At 44.7% G+C, this 15752-nt stretch overlaps 1 protein-coding gene across 8 annotated transcripts in view; it reads left to right on the forward strand.

The window, feature by feature from the left end:
* The first annotated feature begins 467 nt into the window (after positions 1–467).
* Positions 468–15752, forward strand: part of BIN1 (bridging integrator 1) — a 98284-nt gene continuing 82999 nt past the window's right edge. For all 8 annotated transcript variants that reach the window (XM_068948975.1, XM_068948976.1, XM_068948979.1 and 5 more), the window contains exon 1: positions 468–840. In XM_068948975.1, coding sequence (XP_068805076.1) covers positions 757–840 — 84 coding nt within the window. In that variant the 5' untranslated portion in view covers positions 468–756. The remainder of the gene's footprint in view (positions 841–15752) is intronic.

A 15752-nucleotide genomic window follows, 5' to 3' on the forward strand; every position in this document is an offset into this window, starting at 1 on the left:
GTTTGTTAAAGGTCCAGGAATAATTTGAAAAGAGTCTTTGCTGTGTTTTTATGCGTATTGACAATCGGTGATAGCAATTGGTGGTGCAAATCGCTTTGAACGGGTAAGAATGGCGTTTTGTTACAACAGCAAAATCGTTTCAGCTACCTGAGATTTGTTACTGTTCAGCATCCTACTTGCAGTGAAAGACTAGTACAGCCATCAGCCAGCATCTCTAAGTCACATTCCTCATTTAGCTGCTTTAAAAGTATCGGTGGCTCACTGGTCTGGTGTGGGAAGCGTGTCTCCTTTTCTGTGGGTGGCGGCAGCCGTACCCGCCTTCCTCCAGCAGGCTTCAGACCGCTGCTACAACCAGGCACGACGTGCGATGAAGAGGGAAAGTTGCGGTCCATCGCAGCCTAAAACCCGCCGGCCCACCCCTTTTATTTCCTCCTCCCCAGACCCCCCCCCGCCCCCCGCTTATCAGGGTGCAGCTTTAGGAGGAGAGGAGTTGCCCGTGGGTGGTGGCGGTGGCGCGGCGCGGCGCAGTACAGCGCGCGCGCCCTCCCCACCCGTGTCGGGGCTGTGCCGCTGCTGCCCCCTCCCGGGGCGGCGCGCGGCCCCTTTAAGGCGCGGCGGCGGCGGCGGCGCGCTGTCCCTTTAAAAGGCGGCGCCGGGCGGCCGGCCGCGGGAGGCCGCGGCCATTGTCTCCGCAGGTTTTGCCCCCCTTCCCGGCGGCCGGGCGCTCGCAGCGGCGCCGTTAAAAGAGGAGGCAAGATGGCCGAGCTGGGCGGCAAGGGGGTCACGGCGGGGAAGATCGCCAGCAACGTCCAGAAGAAGCTCACCCGGGCGCAGGAGAAGGTAGAAGGCGGCGGTTGCGGCTGAGCGGCGTCTGGCGGTGGGGGCGAAGCGCGCGTGGGTCCGAGCCCCGCGGGGGGCCGGCCGCGACCTGCCGGCCGCTCGGGGACCGCCCTGCCTCCTCGCCCGGCCGCGGCGGTTGGGGGCGCAGGCCGGCGGGTGCGCGGCGGGGGCCGCGGCCGTCCGCAGCCGCCTGTCCGCGCCCTGGGCCGGCAGCCCCTGCCTCGGCCGGGGCACCCGTCTGCCCCCGGCCCGGAGCTGCGGCACCGCCGCTCCGTGGAGGGGCGGGGTGGGGGGGATTTTCGTGTTGGTTTTATTTGGCGTGCCTTCTAAGCCTGTGAATGTAGGATCCCTGCAGCGCTCAGGGGCGTCTGCCGGGGAGATCCTGAGGATGCAAAACGTTGCGAGCTGCCGGGATTTACCACCCGTCTGCGCGCTCTGGGGGAGGAGGATGGGCAGAAAGGGCATCAGATCCAGCCTGGAGAGGGGAGGAGCACAGGGAACTGCCTGTTTGTTTTAAATTTGTAGATACAGATCGTTTTAGCAGAAGACGACCTTTCTGTAATGCTTATGTTGCGTTTCATTCAGCAGTTTCAAGAGCTGTACTGCATATGCAGCTGTGCTACGTATGTAGCCTTAAAGACGCCGAGGACAGAGATGGGCACCCTCTTCCTTGCTTATCTTGTCCTGAAAACCTAGGATGGTATTTGCTGCTTGCGTTACTGCCCTTGAGCTCCGGGTTTTGAGCTGGCTGTGCAGCACAAGCCGTAGGCTCTCTGAACATTGCGCTGTTGCCGGGTGGGGGGACGGGTGGGTTTTGAGACCTGGAGCCCCTCTGCCTGCTCTGCACCCCGTGCTGGAAACAGGTGCCAGGAACATGCAGTGGATAGTTTTCACCTTCATCTCTCCAGCGTGCTGCTCCTGACACCAGATGCCTGCTCTGCGTAGGGATTATCAGACGCTTTACGCGGGGACATTGATCAGCTGCTTTTATATCAAGCGCACGCGTTGTGGTTTTCAGTGTTTTGCTGTGAGATGATACTGACTCAATAAGGACTGGTGTATCTTTGAGGGAGGGAGGGTGGAACAGATCAGCCTCCTTGCTGCTCTTGTGCCCTGGGAGTTATCTTTAGCAGATTTAATCTGCAAGGTTTGGGACTGGATGCAGTACTGGCCTGAGCCTTGTATGAGTCACTGATACTGTTTCAAAATGCTGCTGGGTCAGAGTGGTAATGCAAACCTGTTGGGCCTAATGCTGTGCGTGCTGCCTCCACCAGCTTAAGTTCATGTATTGAAACCAGAAGTGGAATTTGAACTTGCTTTACTGCTCTGGAAGAAAATGAGTTAATAGCAGATCCAATATAGAACTGGCTGCAGCAGCAAATTCCTGGCTTCCCTTCTTAAGCTGCCCACTAACACCTGGCCTTCTACTTTGGAGGAGCTTTTTCTGTGGTTGAGCTTGGCTAAATCTGTGGCTTTTTCCTTTACTGGAATCCTAGGACAGGAAATCTGTCTCCTGATAGCCAATGCGCCCTGAAGATGCTAAATTCATTCAACATTAGCCACCAGATGGCAACCATATTTTTAGGTAATATTAAGGTAGATGAGAAGGGTTGAGTTGCTGGGTTGCTGGTGAAATTACTATGCTTGCTGGTGCAGCTCGGAGCCAAATGTAGCCTGCTAGGTCCTTCCCTTGCTTCTTATCTGAACACCTGCATGCCCTTTTCCTAGGGAGAGCTTTTCCCTTGAAGTCCTCACGACTAGATATCCTATTCACTTACTTGGTTGTTTCCTGAAAGTGACTGGGGATGTAGCAGGAGCAATAATAAGACTGTAGTGCTTAGCTGCGTATTGCAAGGAATTTATGTGATCTGAGATCGCTTGTTTGTGTCTTTACACAGAAAAAGCATGGTTACTTTCCCTATAAGGAAAAAAAGAAAACAAAGGCCAGTGCACTTGCTTAATAAGTTAACACAAATCCTAGGCCCTTCAGCTGTTATAATCTTGATATAAACAAAACAACTTTGCTTTCTGGACTTCAAAAAAGGAAAAAAATGATTTTTGCATGCTTTATCACCTGACTGGCTTCTACATAATACTTTAGCTTCCTCTTTAATGATACCTCTATTGTGGGGTGTGAGGGACTTTAACCCTTGTCTCTAAAGACTGGACTAGTCACTGAGGCAGGTTTATATATGTGAACTTCCAGCTAGCGAGGAATAATACAACTGAACATGATATGAAAAGATGGCATCAGTGATTATGGTACTATGTTGGTGTTAATCATATTGTATGTTCTTTCAAACCGTATATTTGTGTTACTGTGTGTTTAGCAGGAGGGATAAGCTACCAGTGTGTATGCTTAGAGATAAGGACCAGGTGGGTGGTTTTTTAAGGCAAAAGTGTGCTGAGGTAAATCTGGCACACAACAGCCCAAGCGCTTAAATGTGTTAGAAGAATATTCTGAAGGGATGGTGAATGGGGTTTAACTTTCCATTTTGAGGCTTAAACTAACTGACAGTGTTCCTTTTACGTATCCTCTTTCGATTTGAATTTAGGATCAAAATTCTTCCCTTCAGCATGATTCTCTCCTCCCCGCCCTGCTCCCCAGCCTAGCTTGAGCCCTGAGGCTTTGACCTCAGCAATTTCCCTCTTGATGAATTTAAGCCTTGTGTTAAGCAAAGAATGATGTCTTGTTGTTCAGTGCAGAATTTGCACTGAAACACTGTACACATCCTCTTCTCCCTTCTGAGATGGCTATTATGTAAAGTATGTAAGATATTCCTTCAGAAGTACTGTTTGTTTTGAGCCTTTCAGCAAAACCATTGGCTATTTTTGGAAGATGCTTTCTCAATTCAACAGGAAATATAGGGCAGAATGGTTGACTATGCTGTTTGCAAATGGGCTGTGCACCCTTTTAACCTCTTTTTCTATTGAAACGTGACCTCAAGTACAATACTTCACAAGAATTTGCCCACTGTCCAGAGATCTGTATTTAATAAGTTGTTGCCTCTGTCAAGAGGAATCTACCTAGCAAAAAGGACCCATGCAACCAGTGTTAATTCTTACCATCCTTTGCAACTAGTGATTAGGAGATTCAAGCTGGAAGTCATGTGAATTGGTTCTTTCTCCTCTGTGCTGAGCTGTACAGCAAGAGAGTTGTTCACTGTGATTGTTCATCCTGTAGATAGCTGCAGGATTTTCAGACTGAGGCTTTAAGCTCTGAACCTTTCATAGGTTCTGAATTACTTAAAAGGGAGTAAAGGTTTGGTGCCTAAGACATATCTTGGAGAGAACCTAGGGTTCGTGTGCTCTTTAAACTTCCTCAGTAAACACTTGACAGGACTGGGAGGCTTTTTCTTTGCATCTAATAATCCAACCTCTGAATAAAAATATGCAACTATGTGATCTATTTTTGTCTTAAGTTTTGGGAATTTTTTAAAACGTCCAGAATTTGTGATCCTCGTTCTGTTTGAAGAGTGTCCTGTTTTTACAACCTTACTATTTTGAACAAGTTAAAATAAAGACTCAGTGATAGTGCCTCAGTCTAAAGACTCAGACCTAGTGTCATAGTTACTACTCTGTGAGGTTGCAGGAGGGGCTGAATTCATGGAGCAAATAAATTGAGGGGTAGTTTTTGTTGTTGTTGCTCAGCTGGCAGTGAGATGCCATGTTACAGGATCAACCTGTTTGCTTTACTCCAGCATCTCCTTGTGTTAGGCAGAGATTCAGAATAGAGGGAGTTAGGTGAGAGCACGCTGATTGAGGATTTCCATTGTCTAGAGATTAGCAAACAGAGCTGAGGAGACAAATAGTGAAGTTGAAGTAAGAAGGAGAGATTTTTTGCTGTTGAGAGGAGTAGAAATGGATGAATTTCTTCTTCCCTTTCTAGATGTAGAGCAAGTGTGGGAAGTTTCTATCCTGGTAGGAGCCAGAAATCTCTTGCTCCCTTTTCATTATTACAAAGCAGGGTCAAATTAGAAGTCTGAAACCTGGGCTCTGTGGGGCACGTTCTTCTGTGACGTTAAAGAACGAAAGAGAATGATAGTCTATTAAATCTGGCATACTAACAAACCTTTACTAACAAGTTGTGTCCTTTCTCTTTCTCCATCGCTAACCACAGGGGGAAGGATTCATTCTAGGACCCAGCTAAGCTTTGTTTGGACCACCCTTGTGTTAGGGAGTGTGACTTAGGTCATAGACTCTGCTGCAGACTTGTTGCATTGCTGTGAGTTGTCACTTCTTTCTGTGCTTGACTTATTTCATCTATCCCACCAATATTTACCCATCTCCATCTTGGCAAAGTTTCTCTGATTAAACCTGGGAAAAATTCTGGTCACATCTGGCTATGCACTCCAAGGAAGTTGGGCTGTATTCATCATCTCATAGGGCTAGGATGACCATAGCTACTTTTAGCCAGCCTTGCTAATACTTTTTCCTAATCCACTACAGAGCAAAAGGATTTGTATGCCAGTAGACCAAAGGCTTCTCTGAAGAATTTGTAACTCAGCCATGCTAAATAACCAAGGACATTGGCCTTGAGAAGGAGGGCGAAGGACTGCCCTTGGCAGACCACTGTCTGATGTCCCAATACTTTTTCCAATTAACTTGTCTCTCATAACAATTGTAGTAGCACAAACTCTGTCAAGAAAGGATCTTTTCCTTTCCCAGAATGTTAGGCTTTTTTCTTTCCCTTCCTTATCCCTTGCTGAACGTGAGGAGGTTGTGGTTTGGGTGGAACAGAGTTTGCCAAAGGCACGGCCTGCATTCTGAGGTTGCCCTGATAAGATATATGTGTGTGTGTGTGGTGGGGGGGGGGGGGTTGGTGTGTTTTTTTTTTTTTGTTACTGTGTTTTTTTTTTTCCTTAAACCACCTGTAAGTGCAACATTGCACTCCAGGTTTCTCAGCTGCCGTCTTAGCCCTGTTGAAGCAGGTGGAAGTCCCTACCAAGGAACAGCACCCAAAAACCTGAAACCAAGTTTAAATGCAGCCATCTTCAGTATTCAGCTGTCAGAAGCTGCCTGATAAGTAGAACCTCAGCAGATAGGGAAGGAGGCTTTAAATAAAAAAAAAAAATAATAGATTCAAACAGCTCTTTTATTGAGGGGAAAAAGTGACACATATATCTATGTGAGAGGAGGAAAATCCCATACTGATTTTTGCTTTGGGATCCTTCCGTCTCTTCAAAGCCTGTATGGTGTTTACTTGGCTTTGCATAGGGTAGGATGGTGTGGGGTAGTATGCCTTATTCTGTCAGGGAGGTAAAAAAAGATTGATAGAGCCTGAAGAGCTGGAAGAGTTGTTCCCAGCAAGAAACAATTTCTTTTTTTTTCTTGGAAAAGTTCCCAGAAGACAAGGAGAGGACTTTTTAACTTTTTCTATTAGCTTGGTTTCTCAAGAAGGCAAGTCTTAGGTGACAAGGGTAGGATCTCAAAGATCGTATAGGTCTAAAGAGTACTTGAAAGCATGCACTGGGTAGAGGAGGGAGATCTGAGTTAATGCTCCTAACATACAGATGGTTCCAGTATGAGCTCAGACTATATTACTGGGTATCAGATAATCTGCATGGGAAGGGGAGGCAGGTGGGGTGGGGGAGTGAAATAGGAAACCAGGCTCCACATGTTCTCCTGCCCGTGGAACAGTTTGATTTGCAGGGCATTTATGGTGTCCTGGGGAAGGCACCTCTCTACCTGTGGGGTTGGCAACGGACTTCTAAGAAGCAGAATCTCACTGGAAAAGGCCCAGAGCTATTCCAGGTCACTGTCTCTTACCTGTGAGTTCTAGTCCTACAGCAAACCCTTTTCAGTGCTGCTCATGTGAGATCATGGACTTACAGCAGCAGTTCATTAAAGCCACTGTGCAAGAACTGTATTGAATGAAGAGTTTTGCTGAGGCTCTAGGCAGGATGGGTGATCAGTCAGGAGGTGACATCAGAACAGCCTGTCCTGTCCCCCCATTGTGCATGCAGATTGTTAAGCAAGGTTTTGTTTTTCCTGCCACAAAGTTAGTTATTTCAACATCACAAATGCTCCTGGTGCATGACTAGCAAATGACACGACTAGCCAAACTGTTCAGGAAAGCATTGTGGCAGCCTGAGGCGTTCAGCATCTTACAGGATTGGGCTCTTTGGGAAGATGATGATTATAGCAAATAACGCAAGTTTTCTCTCCTTCCAGACTCTGCACGGAGAAGCAAAATCCTGTTGCTTGGGACCAAATATGTCTTAAAGCTCTGATTCTAGAAACTTTGAGTGATGAAAGGGTAGCTTAGATTGACAAGTGTTAGGGTTCCCCAACAGCTATTTTCACTGTCACGGTGATGGGATGTGTGAGCTGGAAATGGTAAGACTTTCTGACTGACGGTCCTGGCTGTCTACCTATAGATGCAGGGATCAAACCTTCTTCTCAAAGCAGTGTGTTGGCAACCCGACATTATCATGAAGATGCATTTGATTTACTCAAGTAGAACACACTTGCAGCCCTGTCTTCTGGTGTGCACAGCTGAGGGCACAGCTTGCAGGGCTCCCTAAGTAGGCTGGCAAAACCAGGATGTGCAGACAAGCTGCTTCTGCTTTGGGGTGAGACTGGATTACTGTGTGCTGGTTTTGGCAAGGAGAACTGTCCACTCCAGACCAACAGGATGGGAGCAAATAGTAAAATAAGGAGAGCTGCTGACATCTGTAGAATAGCATTGAGGTCCATTTTAACATTGTCAGCCTGTGTTTCAGCCTTTTCTTGAGGGATAGTATATTTGCTTTTCTCTAACATCCACAATGTTGAATGTGTGAGTGCCAAAAAACCCTATTGTTCTGATGTTTGTTTGTACTGCTAAGCCAAAAGGGAGCCCCTCTCAGGGGAAGGAACTGGGGGGAGAAGGAAGTCATCCACTTTGACCTGCAAGTTTAGATCTATTTTCCCTATGATATTAGTTCACTATTTAATACTGTCAGGACGTGAGTGGGGGGGGACCTCTTCAGAAATGCATGAACTTTTGGCATCAGGGCGAGGAATAAATAAATCTTGGCAGGTGTCTTTTCAGTAAGCGTATGCGAGTGACTGATGGATCTTGAAAGGTTCAAGTATCTCTTGGAATATCTCCTAACCTTTCTGTCCTCTGAAATTGCTTGATCTTTACATAACTGGCAAGTATTGCAGGATAGGTCCAGCCCCTCATTCCTAGAGGAAAAACTGGAATTATCATCATTAGCAGAAAAGAGGATTTATGCTTTTTTTGTTTAGGCTACGCTTTTATTTTACTGACTCGCTTGCTTAGTTTTGTTTCTTAGGTAGTACTCTGAAAGCACATCTCTTTTGATCCTTCTGTGGTCTGAAGGAACAGCCCAGGGAAACGGGACTAGAAACAGCCCTCTCTGATAGGGGTGTGTACAGGTTTTATGAGTAAACTCCATAAAGATCTGGTTGTTATTTTGATTGGTATAAGCTTGGGTGTTGTCACCTACAGTCAGTTCAGAAAAGAAAGTCTTTTATATAGCGTTTAACTTTTTTTTTTTAAGTTTCTCCTAAATTTATTGTGTTGGGAGCTTGCATTCGGGAAAGGTTTGGTCGCTATGTGTATATCTGAGAAAGACTTGGAAGCCAGGGTTCAGTGTGTTACGCAGACCTGGACCGAGAGGCCTTGCAGAATCAGTATGAGGAAGCTGTGGAAAATCTTGATGAACTAAGGAAAAGATAACATGTTTGCACACACCTCTGCAAGTGCGCAGGTGTAACACAGATGTTTCCGCTACTTAAACTTAGGTGGGATGAACTGTGTCTGGCAGATTAAAGTATTTGAGTATTTAAGCTCAGTAAGCATTTCCAGAGGGGCCCAGGAATTGAGAAACAGTTAGAAGAGACTGGCCATAAAAGCCAGACAGTGCTGCCTGCCTTTTTGTCTCCTTCCTTAGAAGAAAGGAGAAGTCTGGGTGGCAGTTTGTTCTTAATATAGGCTGCCAGGCAGGATGGAGAGTGCAAACTATCTGTTTTGGAAGAAAGCAATATTAAGAGCAACTATTCCCTCTGTGAAAACTCTTGGCCATTGTTAATCTCTTAATGATACAGAGGTATCAAAGTTTGAAATACTGCCCTTTGCAAAGATTTGATGTTCAGGTTTAGAAAGCTGGTAGCCTATTTTGAAACGATTTATTTCTTAGTAATTCTTTATTGTTTGTGATGTTTGTTTTGTGTGTATTAAGTAGGTTTATGACTTCTTGTTAAGATTGCATAAGAACCACGCTAGTTTCTCCATTCACTTGAAAGTTATCCTTCTAATCACCCTACTAGAGATTGGACTAGCAAAATTACAAACATTTTTCATGGGGTACTTGCCAACACTCGTCTGAAACTGAATTAAACAGAACTGCAATGCTTGCTTGCCAACAGGGATGGAGAGGGAACTTCAATCTTACAGAGACTACGGTGTTTGAAAACAGCTAGAAGTGTTGTGTTTTTGATTTTTTGTTTGTTTTTTTGTTTGTTTGTTTTTTACTTCATGCTGCTTGACTCGATTGCATGTTTTATCAGGCCAGAGACAATGATGTATGATTTAACCAATCCAGAGTTGAATTTGAAAGTGTTTGCAAAATGAATAGGTGATTGTATCCCATCAGACTTATCTGGAAAGGTGCCAGTGACAGTTGTGATTATGTATAGAATTAGAGGTAAGGACTGAGATTTGAAGAAATACAGATCTCTGCATCCCTTTCCATATCATGTAGCTCTCTAGTATCCCTGTAGGTAACGTGCGTTCCTGTAAGTCACAGGTAAGCCTTGTGATAGTACCAGCTCCAGGAGTCTGTGAGTAGAAGGACTAACCTTATCTCCCATCCTCTTCCCTCGGCCCTTGTGGAAAAAAATGAGGCAAAAACTTGGAAAAGGAATAAAAAGCTAATATATTAAAACAAGGAATTCCTTTCCTGTAACTTGAATGGAAGAGGCCAAGCCTAGCTGTGCATAAATAAGCTTGAGCCATCCAAAGAATGGATTGACTCTGATAATGCTTCCTTCATCATGATCTATGGCCAGTATGATTATTTGTTAGTGACGTGGTGTGTTCATGTTATATACTACTGGAAAAGGCCATTTCTTACCCTGAAGCAATTCAAACGTAAATATTGGACGGTCTCTATTAAGATACCACTGTTTTACTTCAGTCAAGTTCCATGTTCCAGTATGCTGTAAAGAGTTTTTAGATGGCTTTGCAGAGACTGAGGAAAGATCATGTTTCATAGACAAGGGCACAAGGCTATTTTTGAATGGAGGAAAATTTCATGAGAATGCGTAAATTTAAGAAATTGGAAAAGAGATTGACTTTCTTTGGAGACAAAGTGCTGTTGTATGTGCAGGGTCTGGGGGAGTGAGAATTAGAAGACTGACCATGATGTGGTAGGAAGGAGGAGGTCAGGGAAAGTCAAAGGGGTGACGTGATTCGTTGATTGTGGAGTCTTGCACTGATATGCTACATCCAGATTGCTCATAATCTAGTACTTGTCTGTAAATGGGTGATCAGAGTCAGTTGCTAGGCTAGAATTTTTTGCCAGGCTGGAGGCAAAAAATTTCCTTTTTTTTTTTATTTCCTGTGACCCTTACAGAACATAAATAGGGAGGAAGAGAAGTGTGCATATCAAGGCTGGATGTCACTACGATGTGGCTCTGGATATAGCAGGTGAAAAGAGCTACGTTGCTGTACTGATGATCTTCCTAGGCCTGCGGTGGACTTAACTGGGTGTCTTCTCAGCTGTCAGCTCCAAATCTGCAGCACAGATTTGAATTTTTGAGGAGGTTATTTGGGGAGAGCATAGTGGTGCTTTTCCTATGCAAAGACAATATGGCCCAGATTCTCAGCAAGTAAATTGGCAAAGAGGCCAGTAGGCTTACCCCCATTCATAGCAGGAGAACTTGGCCTATCAAACAGTTCTCAAATTTGCTGTAACTCATCTGTTAGCTCCTCTGGAGTCAGCGATAGTCTTCTCAGATGGAAAGAAAGAAGGGCTGTTCAAAAGCTACTTCCTTATGAATTTGTTAATTTTTTTTTAAAGTTGGATCAACTGATTTAAAACTTTCCCTAGGAAAATATAGTAGAGGAGAATCTTTGACTTGTTTGGGAAGACCCAACAAGAGCTGATCATCTGTGGTGCTCTCTATGATCACGCTTCGCTGGGACAAGCCACACCGTAACCCAACGTGGCTGTGGAAAGCAGTGTTCTTAAATCTTCCCTTATGTCTGATCCCTTTCTTCTATCTCTCTCTGGCTTCGGGAGTCCCAGCAGCTTATCCAAACATCCACTGTGTCTCTTCTCTTCACCCTGTCCTGCATGTTGCATGTTCCAGACCTGTCCTGTATTTGGGAAACTCCCATCCTTGTTCGGCAAGGCGGTTGTGAACCCTTACAGGAGCTCTTCTAGCCTCTTAAGGGCTCTGCATCCATTCTGTCGCTTCTGGAGTCCCTTTCTCTCTTGGTTCTGCCTTACAAGAGCTCCTCTGCCCCCTCTTGGCCAAAACACACCTGCTTCTTTACCTCTTTCTCCAGCTCCAGCATGGCCCCAAATGCCTTTTGCGTTTTGTCCTGATTTGGTCGCTTCATTTTGCATTAGTGTCTGCGTAGAAATAAAAATACTTCCTGCAAATGTATCTGCTTTTAAAGTGAGTGTTGCAGGGGAGGAGGAGGAGATGAGAAGGGGGGGTTGTGCAAACAGCACTACTTATGCTATCTATTCCTCTTACTAGTGTTACCATTAGCTAAAGATAGGGTTTAATTAAGCTATGTTAAATGTCTACCCAAATAACAGACATTGATGTTGTGAAGTCCTGTTGCCTGGAATGTCACACTGATGCCAGCTGAATTAAGTGATGCCATTTGGCCTTATTGCGGTTACTGTGTAGCTAATACCCAGCTCCATAGCTGAGTGACTTTTTTTTTTTTTGGTTTCTGATTTGATGCCTACTTAAGGCTGAGGCAGATGGAAGGTAGGGTGGAAACTTACCTGCTCTCTTGGAGACTTATATGTGTTTTTTTTTTTTTAAATATTCAGAGTAATGATAGAAAAATATCCTCTCCAAACTGTGGTTTGCTGAAAAGCTGGAATTCTGGGGAATTCATTATTTTGCCTGCCTGATTTGAGTAAGAGCAAGCCAAATGGGGGGGGGGGGGGAAAGAAATTGCCAAGAAAGTTATGAGTGAGGCATACAATTGGATATGGCCAAGGTGGCTTTGTTGTGCAAGCACATCTAACAACTGTGTGTTCAGTGCTCGGTTTCTTGTTCAGTTTTCTGGCACGTCCCATATGCAACTTGTGCATTCCACATTCGATAAACCAAAGCTGAACGCTTAAGGTGATGTAATAGTTGGAGCTTATGTGTCTTCTGGTGAAGTTGTGGGTTTTCAGTACCTCTGGAATCCAGTTATCTGCTCGGGTGTCAAGGTTGATGCGCTCAAAGTTTGAAAACTCTCAAAGCTCTTTAAATTCTTGATCTCCCATGGTTCTTGAATCAGGTGTCTCTTTCCATTTAGAGATATGTTTTGGTGGAAGAAGTCACCACCTTTGAACGGTTATCACTGTGTGCATTTGCTGCTCCACACACTTGCAGCTGGAATGTATTGTGCAAGCCTTTATCAGCTCGCCTCTAGATAAAACTAGCTTGCTCTGACCAACAACTTGAACCAACCCAGCTAATCTAGCTGGGGCTGCAGTTCCTCAGTACTCTTACACCACATCCACTGCTAATATAAGTCATCCCCAGCTGCTACTTTTTCCTTCCTTTCTCCATGCTGCTGTCCAGATACTGTCCCTTCAGTTGTGCTGTTTTACCTGTTTTTCTTTCAAGCTGGCCTCACAAATAGGTGCATTAGATGGTAAGTTGTGGGTAGGGGACTAGAGATACAGCAACAAGCACAAGGGCCTGGGGAAAGACTAGCAGTCTACAGTGCTGAAGAAGAAATCTGCTGCTGAGGAAAGTGTAAAGTGGAAGTAAGACCCAGTTTAGCCTGATACGAGTATGGCTGAAGGAGCAGAGCTGTGGAAGCAGGACCACAGAGCACTGAGGTGATGCCTGAGCTGCGGCAATGGCCTCTTTCTTTCCTAGCTCAGCTGAACTAGACCTACAGCTTGCACCTTCTTATTTTTATGTTCTCTTTCCTTTATGTTCTGACTCTCTGAAAGCCCTGACTGAAGGGTATAAAATAGATGAGGGAAAAACAGAACTGAAGTCTAAATGACATTTATGCTTTGCTGGGGCTTCCCCCACCCCAAATTCTCAGAAGCTTAGATGGTGAAAAAGGCAATTTTTAACGATAAATGGGATGGTGAAGGGTAGGAGAGAGATCTTTGCTTTTATTTCTAACTGTTGAAATCTGTCAAGCAAAAGAAAAGAAATAAACAAAAATAAAGCAATATATTTTCCTGACAAATTTCCATAAAGCAAGGCAAGCTTGTGCATTTATAGAAGGGGAAAAAAATCTGCTAATAACCGAGTGAAAGCTGCAGGGAAGATGATTTATCAGTTGTTTGTTTGGGAGGGTGTGTGTATGTGAAAGAGTGGAGCTATAGGTATAGCTGAGGGAGAAGGAGGCAAGAAATAATTTATATTTCAGTTTCTTGTATTGTTGCTCTTAGCCAAGGACAGTCCTTCATTGTTGAATTTATGCTAAGGTACAAGCTTAGGATAAGGGTTATAGCTTTTGTTCAGGCCAGGCATAATGTAAAAGGCCATAAAGAGATTAGAGACACATGCGCAGCAGTAAACATAACGAGACCAAAGCTGGGTTAATGCGACAGGAGCCCTTACGGGAACCTGGAGTCAAAGGTGATTGAATGGCCTAGAAGTAGACAGACACTGAACTGCATGCAGGTATGGGAGTGCAGCACAACATGACTGCAGGGACCAAGCTAAGACATAATATCAGGTAGAAGAAAAATGACTTTTTTCATGCTGTCTGTCACAGCACTACTCCTGCTATATTGTGACTTTAAAAATTTAGACTTGGATGATGCTAGAAGCAAATCTGCAAAACTACATGTGACAGGGACAAAGAAACAGAATGCTGGAAAAAGGGGGCTAAAAGCATGATATAAACATTTATTGGAACTGCAGAGTTTGGAGCAGTGCCACATGTTCACCAGGGACCCCAGTCAGTCCATCAACTCAAGACTTGTCTCTCTTCTAAATTGTGTCTGGGAGGAGGAGATAGCTGATGTGAACCTGTGGTTACGCATGTGAGAGCAGTTCTGCTTAACCAGCTGGTCTTGTGCAAAGGTAATGAGAACTCGTGCTTGTAAAACATCCTGACAACTGATAATTTATTTGTGTGGGAGTTTTTTGTTTTTTTTTTTTTTCCTACACCAGGCATATTTAAGAACTGCCTTGAGGAAAGTGGCTCTTGCATCCTGGAGATGTGCTGTGTGTTTTCCTAAACTGCCAGCATGGCTGTTTGCTTCTGGAAAACAGAGTCCCTCTAAAGGCTAATATTAAAAGATAGAAGGTGCGTTAATTTTCTCTTGTGACAGCAAATACAAATTTTTAAGTTAGTCTTTGGTTCTACTCATGCTGCAGGATTTGGGTGACTAATACTCTCATTTCTGTAGCTGGGCTTTTGTTGTTCTGCTTTCTGGCCAGGGTTTCCCACTTGCACTGACTCGTACATTGTTGTGAGAGCGGTTTCAAAGAGGTTCTTGCCACATCTTGGTCGTTTTTGAAAGTCCTTGTGGGATTTTCTCGCCTACAGTTAAACACATCCTTAATGTTAGTACCATCTCTTTGTAGGTAAGGCTCTCCCATCACCCCCATTTTTGAAGCAAGTGTCAGCAAAAATCAGTTGTTACTGTTAGATGAGAAAATTTTGCTTTTATCCTTGACTGCTATGCTCCTGGCTGAATTCATAATAAAACTCAGGCTGGCAGAAATGGATGAAAAAGCTCCCCTTCCCCCCACCCCCCCATGCCCATTCAGCCCTGTAAGCTGACTATAATTGACTGTGTGTAAAAGGCTGTGTCTGCATAGATTAATGAAATCTAACTAATTCTTGTTCTGGAACAAAAGACAGAAAAATGGTATTGTAATTCCTTGCCCCCTTAATTTCATGGTATTCAGTGTGTGCTAACAGCATGTTTCCTTTTCTGCTGGTTCATGCTACGCCAATGCATTTTCTTCTGTAATGGGTGCCAAAGACCATCTCCAAAAGCCTCTTTTTCAGTTTTTGTTAAAATGTGAGTGTTATCAGGGAGAGGTTAATGTTTGGAAATGCAGTTGCTGTACATTAATGTTAATGGTAGAGGGTCTTAACATCCTCTGAGTGGCTTCTGCTTCACTATCCAGAAATACTGATTTTTGACAACCACAGTACAGTACGGATGTTGATGATATAAAAAATTTACCAATGGGAGTGGGGAAGGAGGAATGATGCTACTAGCACTTATCAAGATGATTTTTTTCACACAGGGAGGGATGATCCATCCAAAGTCACTCTCAAATTAGGTGAGATGATGCACAGAGAGGATGGGGAAGGGAAAACAATGCAGGACTGCAATTGCTTGTTATCCAGCCAGGTATTGCTGAGCGTGCCAGGAACCTCTCTTTAAGCAAAAGTGCTCTTTCTGCTGTGCTCCTGTTGTGTTGCGGGAAGCCGATTCCGTGAATGGACTGTTTGGAGGCTCCAGAGCACAACTTTTCCCAGTTGCATTACCTGCAAGGTCACCGTGCCCTCTAACACGGCTTGCAGTCAGAAAGTGGCTTTGCCCTGTCATAGCTGTATGGTTAAAGAGCCTTACTCTGATTATCCAGGAAGGTGGATTATTGGCAGCTGATGGATAGTCAGAGGTGCTCGTGAGGTGAATATGAGTTGGCAAACTTGTTACGCAGGACAGTGCAGTCTGCTTGTGAAAAAGTAAACCAAAGAAATGGGACCGGTAGGTATATCCTGC

This window comes from Struthio camelus, chromosome 6 (assembly GCF_040807025.1).
Source record: "Struthio camelus isolate bStrCam1 chromosome 6, bStrCam1.hap1, whole genome shotgun sequence".
Lineage (NCBI taxonomy): Eukaryota > Metazoa > Chordata > Aves > Struthioniformes > Struthionidae > Struthio > Struthio camelus.